This window comes from Mandrillus leucophaeus, unplaced genomic scaffold, assembly GCF_000951045.1.
Source record: "Mandrillus leucophaeus isolate KB7577 unplaced genomic scaffold, Mleu.le_1.0 Scaffold282, whole genome shotgun sequence".
NCBI lineage: Eukaryota > Metazoa > Chordata > Mammalia > Primates > Cercopithecidae > Mandrillus > Mandrillus leucophaeus.
This window is the reverse complement of record NW_012102943.1, coordinates 865,025-874,993: the sequence shown is the minus strand read 5'-3', so window position 1 is coordinate 874,993 and position 9,969 is coordinate 865,025. Positions and strand designations below refer to the sequence as shown.

The following is a 9,969-nucleotide window of genomic DNA, read 5'->3' as shown; positions in this document are numbered from 1 at the left end:
AGACCATCCTGGACAACATGGTGAAACCCCGTGTCTACTAAAAACAGAAAAACAATATTAGCTGCATGTGGTGGTGCATGCCTGTAATCCCAGCTACTCAGGAGGCTGAGGCAGGAGAATCGCTTGAACCCGGGAGGCGGAGCTTGCAGTGAGCTGAGATCGCGCTACTGCACTCCAGCTCGGGCAACAGAGCGAGACTCCGTGTCAAAGCAAGAAAAAAAAAAAAAAAAAAACACGGATATGGGGAAGCGTAACACTGCAGAGAGCCTGACATTTTTGTCAAGAAAGATTTGGGGATGAAAACACTGAATCCACGGTTTCCCAAAGGTCCTTCCTTTAGGAAGGAGGTGATGGTCCCGGCACGAGTTCACAAACCGCAGGTCCCCTCCATCTCCGGCCCGGCGCCGCTCTTCCCAGAAGCTCGGCTCCGCCCCGCCCCCGACTCCGCTCGGCCCCTTCTCGCGCCATGGCCCCGCCCCTCCCGTGCGCGCAGCTTCGCCCCGCCCTCGGGATCCCGTCCCAACCTTGTGCTAAGCTCCCTTCAGTTTCAGAAGCATTCATTCCTTTGCAGTCAGCTCCGCCCCTTTCTCCTCCAACTCCGCCTACGCCCCACAGAGGGAAGGCCTTAACACCTACGCTAGAGAGATAGACTCCAATGAAAAGAGCGAGGGGGCGGAGCCGGGAGGAATCGGTCCAACTCTCGGCCGGGAAATCTCTGGCCGGGGCGGGGCAGGGCGAACCTGCCAGTGACTGGACTCAGCTTTGCATAGCAAAACACAGCTTTGCGTAACCAATACAGGAAGGCATTTAAAGGCGCCTCTGCCGCCACAGACCTTGTTAACTCCGCCCTGACCCACGCTTCTCAATGCAGTCCCTGATGCAGGCTCCCGTCCTGATCGCCCTGGGCTTGCTTTTCGCGGCCCCTGCGCAAGCCCACCTGAAAAAGGTGAGTGCACCCTCCTTTAAGAGGCTGTTTGCAGCCTCCTGGCCCAGCTACGGGTATGCGGGTCTGGCTCAGATATGGGGGTGGCCACTGCGTTATCTAGAGTTGGCTCTCTGCACTAGAGCCTTCCAAAGTAACTAATTATGGGATTCTGGTCTGTACAATGAGGTGGCCTGTAAAGACTTGTTGTGCTCCAGGCCCTTTTTGGAGAGATTCATCTCACGTCTGCACTCTGCTGCCCTCTCTCCAAGCGCCGGAGTGAAAATGCAGAGAGCCTTAAAACTAAGGCATTGCCCCCAGAGATTCAGTCCTGTTACCCTGCACCTTACTCCTGACTGCCACTCCTTATGTCCCCATGATAAGGCCTGTTGCCTCATCTCTTCCCCTGCTCGAATGTCCTGAGCTCTTCCTTAGACGTAGGAGGACTTGAGAGCTTCTCCAGGCCAGAGGATCCAGATTTGCCCATCTGGTGACAAATAACCAGGCCTGTGACCCCGCTGCCCTTGGTTGTGAGCCACTGAGACAACAGTCCCCCTACCCTCCAAGCTTCCTCCTTCACTTCTCATTCACACCGTGCTGCAGATCCCTGGGAAAGGGAAGTTCTGTAATCCCTTGACCTGAAAAAGCCTAGTTCCTGGCTTATTGCAACTAGCTTCATAGATTCAGTCTATGTTGTTGCAAATGACAAGATGTTTCCCCTTTTAAAGGCTGAATAGTATTCTGTTGTGCATATATGCCACATTTTCTTTATGCATTCAATTTGATGGATAATTTCTTTATCCATCAAGTGTCTGTTGATGGACACTTAGGTTATTTCCATATCTTAGCTATTGTGAGTAATGCTGCAGTGAATATGGGAGTGCAGATAGCTCTTCGAAATTTCAGTTCGTTTGGATACATACCCAGAAATTTCAGTTCCTTTGGGTATATGCCCAGAAGTGGGATAATGGTTCATATGGTAGTTTTGTTTTATTATCTCACTTATATGCGGATTCTAACCAAGTTGAACTTACAGAAGTTGAGAGTAGAGATGGGGTCTCACTCTGTCACCCAGGCTGGAGTGCAGTGGGGCGATTATAGCTCACTGCAGCCTTGAACTCCTGGGCTCAAACAGTCCTCCCACCTCAGCCTCCTGAGTAGCTGGGACTACAGGTGTGGGGCCACTGAGTTCTGCTAAGCAGTAGGCTTTGAGATTTATTGCACACCAGGGTGACTATAGTTAGTAATGTATTACATACAGAAGCTCCTTAACTTTCCATGGGGTTACGTTCTGATAAACCCATCGTAAGTTGAAAATACCATTAAGTTGAAAATGCATTTAATACAACTAACCTGAGCATCATAGCTTAGCCTAGCCTACCTTAAACATGCTCAGAACATTTACATTAGCCTACAGTTGGGCAACATCATCTAACACAAAGCCTGTTTCATAATAAAGTGTTGAATGTCTCATGTGATTTATTGAAGACTGTACTGAAAGTGAAAAACAGTATGGATACTTAAAGTACAGTTTTCGCTGAATATTTGTCACTTAGGCACGATTGTAAAGTGGAAAAATGGTATGTCAAACCATAGTAAGTCAGGAACTGTGTGCACTTCAAAACAACCAAGAGAATACATTTCACATTGCACCCCGTAAATGTATACAACTGTGGTTTGTCAATTAAAAAAAAACACCCAAGACCAGGTGCAGTGGTGCACACCTGTAATCCCAGCATTTTGGGAGGCTGAGGTGGGCAGATTGCTTGAGCTCAGGAGTTCAAGACCAGCCTGGGCAACATGGCAAAGCCCCATCTCTGCAAAAAATACAAAAATTAGCTAGGCGTGGTGGTGTGCACCAGTAGTCCCAGCTACTCGGGAGACTAAGGTAAGAGGATTGCCTGAGCCTGGGAGGTCGTGGCCGCAGCTGAGATTGCACCACTGCATTCCGGCCTGGGTGACAGAGTGAGACCCTATCTCACAAAAAAACCCCACAAACAAAAACCCAATTCCATTGCCTCTTGGCTGCTAGCCAAGATATCAAACATTTCTGGTAGCAAAGGGATAGGTCCACCCCTGATCCCCTCCCTCCTACCATCTTGGAAGTGTTTGAGAGTGAGGAACAGTGCTGTGTAGGGGAAAGTGTGTGGTACTGAAAGCAGGGAGGCTTGGCTTCTGATCCCTCCTCTGTCTCAATCTGTGGATTCCCTGAGTCTTGGTCTCCTCATCTGTACGATGGGTGTGATGGTGCCAACCTGAATCTCTTCAGTGAAGGGAAATGCATTCATTGATGGAAAAGTTCTAAAATCAGAAACAAATAAAGCCATATAAATCTGTGGGCTTGGCCTCACTGTGCCCCCGAGGCAGAAAGTCTGTTTTGCTTGTTGAATGAAGGAATGTGGAACTTTTGACTTCATTTGCCTGGAGAATTTATACCTTGTTCCTGAATATTGGCTGGGAATGTTTCTCTTGACTCCAGGGCTGGCCGCTATGAGGTGGAGTCTGGCTAGAGGCTGCTAGCTTACCCTACAAACTTGTTCCCATTTATGCTGTGGGTATGGATGCCATCTCAGACTAGGTCTTAGATTGGCAGTTTTGAAGAGGCTCTGAGACATTATAAAGGTCACTCAAAATCACACAGCACCTACATCTCAGGGCTCATGTGATTCAGAGGCCTGACCTTGAGTCTCTGGGCCAGATAAAGACTGGGGGAGCGGGGGGTGACAGTGAGTGAACATCAGGAAACCTGAATTTCAGTTCCTCTTCTAGCATAACTGATCTTGTGACTACGGGCTGTGATGAGTGTTAGATAACAGGGGAGGATATCTAGCCCCATGCTAGTCATATAGTAGATGCTTAATAGACTATAGTGCTATATAGTGGCTGTCATTTATTGTACACATACTATGTGCTATGTATTGAGCTATGTGCTTTTTTCCTAAAAAAAAAAGATTTGGAATAATTTTAGGTTTATGGAAAAGTTGCAGCGGTGCGTGGTGGTTCACCTCTATAATCCAGCACTGTGGGAGACTGAGGCAGGCAAATCACTTGAGGCCAGGAGATCGAGACCACCCTCAACCTGGCCAACATGGTGAAACCCTGTCTCTACTAAAAATACAAAAATTAGCCAGGCATACACCTGTAGTCCCAGCTACTTGGGAGGCTGATGCAGGAGAATCACTTGAACCTAGGAGGCAGAGGTTGCCGTGAGCTGAGATTGTGGCTGCTGCTCTCTAGCCTGGGTAACAGAGTGAGACCCTGTCTCAAGAAAAAAAGAAAGAGAGAAAGAAAAGTTACAGAGATAATATAGAATTTCTACATAATCCTGACTCAGTTTCCCCTGTTAGCATCTTACATGTACATATCTCCAAAACTAAGAAACCAACGTTAGTACATTACTGTTAACTGAATTCTAGACTTTGTTTGGATTTCACCAGTTTTCCCATTAATGCCCTCTTTCTGAGCCAGGATCCAATCCAGGGTACTGCATTGCCATTGTCATGACACATATCATTGTAGTCCCCACTCTTCTCTAGCCTATGACAGCTTCTTAGTCTTTCCTTGTTTATTCATGAGCCTGACAGTCTTGAGGAGTTGTGCCCTGTGCTTTCTATATACAAACATCTTGCCCTCACAATAGTCCCGTGAGAAGATACCATTATGTCCACGTAATAAATGAGGAAATTTTGAACCTCTAAGGGGTTAACTTAGCCATGGTCTCAGCTAGTGAGACTGGCTGAGCTGGGTTTTAACTCATACCTGTAGTACCCGTATCTCTGCCTCCAGAGCTGTGCCTTTCCCCTCCGTCTTGTGCCACCCCTTCCCACTTGTTGGCCTAGGCTGGGATGACAGATATCTGGTGACCAGCCTGGCCTTGGTGGGCACTGCTAATCCATGACACCTCCCTTTCCCTATGAGCCTGGACTCAGCAGCAGAATTTGTCACTACAGAGACAGCTAGCCGGGCACTACACTTAGGAAGCCATCTTGTTACGTCTCCCCGAGGACCTGGGGAAAGCAGAGCTTAGGAGAGGGGAAGGGATTCTTCTCCAATAGGTACTCTGGACTCTGGATACCCTACCCCCACCCCCAGCCCGGAATCAATCCTCTGTGTGGATCAGGCTGCCTTAGAATCTGTGAAGCAGCCCCACCCAGAAAACTAGTCCTGCTCCCATGTTGCCCTCCAGCCTGACTCTTAATTCCAGGCATTCTTTCCCTTGACCACTTTCAGTCTGTTCACAACCACAAATCACAGTGTAGCACTGGCCTTCAGTGGGGTTCCACGCACCTATAGTAAAAACAACCTCCCGATTATGGCTTGTGGGGTCCTGCCTTAAATGACCCTGCCACCCCTCCAACCTCATCTGGGTCCCTCATCCACTACATTTAGCCCATGGCCTTCTCCCAGTGCCTAGAGCAGTCAAGCTTCTTTGTGCCTCGGGGCCTTTGCCTGAGTTCCCTCAGCCTGGCCTGCACTTACATGTCTGACTCCTCATCCCCCAAGCGTCCAGCTTAAGTATCACTTCCCCACCACCCTATCTAAGTGAGTCCTTTGTTGCCGTCAGCATTACCTTCTGCTCTTTTCCTTTGTGGCACTCACAAATCACAGTGGGTGATATTTATTTGCATTAGACGGTAAGCTCCTCAAGGCAGGGCAGGAGCCAGGTGTGATTGTTTACCACTCTTGCCACAGTACTTAGCCCAGGGCCTATCATCATTGCTCCATAAATATTTGTGAAATGATTGTTGAAGGAAACATTTATTGGCAACTATCCTGTCCTGCCTTTCTTAGTCATGACATGACCTTTCATTCCAAGGGGTAGGAACCCATTCCTAAAAGCTCAGCTAAAGGGGAAGTTTATTACAGAGCTACAAGACATCTCATGGAGCTGCCGGCAGGAAGCGGAGGCTAGGATGCTAATGGCTCCCATTTAGTGAGCCGGCTCGCGTGCGTTGTGCCTGGCATTGGGTTATGAGCTTTACATACATACTCTAGCCCTTGCAACATCCTAGAGAGGAAGGTAGAAATGCTTCCAGTTAAAAGATGTGGAAATTTAGACTCCAAAGGTGAAATTGGCCTATAAAATCACATGGTAAGTGTGGCAGAGATATGATTTCCACCCCGGGCTGTTTGGCTAAAGTTGTCATTCACCCATGTCTCTCCAAAGCCGTGCCCTTCACTGCTACTCCATACTGCTTTTATAGATAGGGAAGTGGGACTTCATCTGTTCCGTTTTCCACAGACCAACAGAGCCCGTAGCTCTTATCCCTTCATTAACTTCTGCTTGGTCATGGATCACAGATCTAGATGGTCTGGCCTCAACCCAAAACTTAGGATCCAGTGACAGCACAAAAACCCTGTATCCCCAGCCTTTTATGCCTTAATCCCAAAATTGGGCAGAGAGAATCTGTCAGCCTAGCTGGGGTTAAGTGATCCATCTTGATCCAGTCAGTGATGGGAGTATTGAAGGTGGGCATCAACTTGGGGGTGTGGGACTGGCAGGTTTTCTCTCTGAGACAGGGTGTGGATGGAGGGAATGCCAACAGTCTCTCATAGGTGGCCTCCAGGGGGCTGGGAGAGGTGCGAGTGGGTGGGCAGAGAGTCTTCACGGTGTGGGAGGTGTTCAAGATCATCAGACAGGCCGGGAGCGGTGGCTCACGCCTGTAATCCCAGCACTTTGGGAGGCCAAGGCGGGTGGATCATGAGGTCAGGAGTTCGAGACAGGCCTAGCTAACACGGTGAAACTCAGTCTCTACTAAACAAAATACAAAAAATTAGTCGGGCATGGTGGTGGGCGCCTGTAGTCCCAGCTACTGGGAGGCTGAGGCAGGAGAATGGCGTGAACCCGGGAGGCGGAGCTTGCAGTGAGCTGAGATCACGCCACTGCACTCCAGCCTGGGTGACAGAGTGAGACTCCGTCTCAAAAAAAAAAAAAAAATCAGACAGGGTCCTGTTGGAGTGCAGAGTGGTGGTCACATGCAGTCACATGCAGATGTAGTGGTGGTGGAATCAGGAGACCTGGGGGATGTGGAGGAGGAACAGGAGGAGCAGCTCAGCAGAGGGGTGGCGGGTGACCCTAGTGGGCACATGACCTGAGAAGTGGGATGGGAAGAAGACACTGGTTAGGACTGGGGAAGTCCATTCACTGGGGATTATTCATCAGCAAGTGATCCACTGGGGATCTTTTCGTGAGTGTCCTATTCCTTCCTGAGTTAACCACCTGCCCCTTGAGAGTGGGATTTCAGATGCCGTTAGATTTCCCATTGCGTTTTATGTTTCCCATTGTTCCTGGCTCTGGGTTGGGCGTGGGGTGTGACATGAACAAGGTCCTGGGTGTGGGCTGCAGAGCTGAATCCTCCAGGAGCTTGCCCTCTGCTGGGATCCCAAGGCTGGCTGGAGAGGAGCGGGCAGCAGAGAGGAGGGAAGTCAGAGAAGGTGCCCACCAAAGGACGATTAGGTCAGTCTCCGGTTTTGAAGTTCCAGGTCTGTCATATCCTGCCTTATAATTTACAGTATACTTTTGGGAGATTATGTCTTTTAAGTCTTTTAGTTTAGTCCTGCCTATGAAATGAGTAGGACAAGTGTTATCCCAGGTTCATAGGTATGGAACCTCATAGAGGAGGCTCAGGGACGGGGGTGCCTCACCCAAGGTCACGCTGCCAGGAGCTCGTTTTTCCTGTGATCTGTGATAGTTTCTTTTGTCAACCTTTTTCTTCTCCTCCTTCCTTGCTGCCTGATTGTCCCCGGCCATCCCAGCTTGGTAGCTTCTCCTGGGATAACTGTGATGAAGGAAAGGACCCTGCGGTGATCAGAAGCCTGACTCTGGAGCCTGACCCCATCCTCATTCCTGGGAACGTGACCTTCAGTGTCGTGGGCAGCACCAGTGTTCCTCTGAGTTCTCCTCTGAAGGTGAGCCTGGGGGTGGGTAGGGAAGGGGAGGTGCCAGGTCTGGCCAGCAGGGGCACTGTGGCATGTATGCTTGGGGAACTGTGAAGAAATTCAGAATCCTGGATTCCCAGAGAATAGTACAGGACATGTAGATTCAGACACTCTTTCACAGGTTCATGGAATCTCAGGATCATGGAATTGAAAGGAATCTCTGACGTCAGTGCCAGCAACTTCTTGGTGAGGGCAGGAGTGATGGATACCTTGTGCCTGTCAGGAGCATCCTGGCCTTCTCTGGGCCTGATGGCCAATGGCTCGTTATTGTCTGACAACTCTGGTTGGCCAATTCGGTTTTGTTGTTAATTATAAAATCGATATACCAATTAGCCAGTAATATATAGTCACTTTAGAAAACAGAAGTCATCAAAAAATAAAATAAAATAGGCCAGGTGTGGTGGCTCACGCCTGTAATCCCAACACTTTGGGAGGCTGAGGTGGGCGGATCTTTTGAGGTCAGGAGTTTGAGATCAGCCTGGCCAACATGGTGAAACCCCATCTCTACTAAAACTATAAAAATTAGCTGGGCGTGGTGGCATGTGCCTGTAATCCCAACTACTCAGGAAGTTGAGGTAGGAGAATTGCTTTAACCCAAGAGGCAGAGGTTGCAGTAAGCCAAGATCGCACCACTGCACTCCAACTCGGGTGACAGAGTGAAATTCTGTCTCTAAATAAATAAATAAATATCACTTGAAATCTCACTACCTAGTGATAAGGGGTAAGCACTTTTAACATCTTACAGGATATTCTTTGCAACTTTCCCCCATACAATTACATATATAACATACATATTTATTTTTAATGGATGTGTATAATAGGCAGTGCTCATTGTAAATGTCCTCCAGTAATCTAAATCCTAGAGATAGTCAGTGTTTGCTCTTTAAATATCCAGTCAGAATTTTTATGTGTTTGTAAATATATATACACTTATACTCATGGGATTATATGAGATGTGCTATTATACTTGCTTTTTTTTTTTTTTTGCATCATACTATATGTTCCATATCTGTTTCCAAGGATTAGGTAACTCTACTTAGTCAATTTTTTTTTACCCAATCATTATTTAATTATTTTAATTTATTGTAATTTTAGAACAATGTCTCACTCTGTTGCTCAGGCTGGAGTGCAGTAGTGTGATCATGGCTTACTGCAGCCTTGGGCTTAAGGGATCCTCCCACCTCAGCCTCCTGGGTAGCTGGGACCACAGGCGCATGTCACCATGCTTACCTAATTTTTTAATTTTTTATGGAGACAGAGCCTCCCTGTGTTGCCCAGGCTGGTCTCAAACTCCTGGGCTCAAGCAATCCTTCTGCCTCAGACTCTCAAAATGTTGGGATTATAGGCGTGAGCCACCTCGCTCAGTCCACCCAATCATTTTTAATGGCAGAAATATTCTGATGTGGATCTTTCATAATTTGTATAACAAGTCTATTGTTGAACATTTAGTTTGTTTCCAGGGTAAGTTTTGTTTGTTTGTTTGTTTGTTTTGAGACAGGGTCTTACTCTGTCGCCTAGGCTGGAGTGTAGTAGTGTGATCTCAGCTCCCTGCAATCTCGGCTTCCCGGGTTCAAGTGATTCTCCTGCCTCAGCCTCCCAAAGTGCTAGGATTACAGGCACCTGCCATTGCATCCCACTAATTTTGTATTTTTAGTAGAGATGGGGTTTCACCATGTTGGCTAGGCTGGTCTTGAACTCCTGATCTCAGGCAATCTGCGTGCCTCGGCCTCCCAAAGTGCTAGGATTATAGGCTTGAGCCACTGTACCCGGCCAGAGTATTTTTTGTTTGTTTGTTTTTTGTTTTGCTATAATAACCACCTTTGTAGAAATTATTCTTATAGTACATCTTTTTATAATTTTCTGATTATCTAGATACACACTTTTTAGGTCTTTTGATACATATTGCCAAAGTGCCTCCCAATGTTTGAACAAACTTGCATCATTCCTAGTGAGCGCAGATGTCTATTCATAAGTTTATTTGCCTTTTTTTTTTTTGTTTTTTGAGACGAAGTCTCGCTCTGTCGCCCAGGCTGGAGTGCAGTGGCCGGATCTCAGCTCACTGCAAGCTCCGCCTCCCGGGTTTACGCCATTCTCCTGCCTCAGCCTCC

General features: G+C 47.8%; 1 protein-coding gene across 1 annotated transcript in view; it reads left to right on the top strand.

Annotated features, from left to right (window-relative positions):
* The first annotated feature begins 842 nt into the window (after positions 1 to 842).
* The window catches only part of GM2A (GM2 ganglioside activator), an 18,585-nt gene continuing 9,458 nt past the window's right edge, over positions 843 to 9,969 (top strand). The window contains exons 1-2 of the mRNA XM_011985304.1: positions 843 to 945; positions 7,669 to 7,831. Coding sequence (XP_011840694.1) covers positions 866 to 945; positions 7,669 to 7,831 — 243 coding nt within the window. The 5' untranslated portion in view covers positions 843 to 865. The remainder of the gene's footprint in view (positions 946 to 7,668; positions 7,832 to 9,969) is intronic.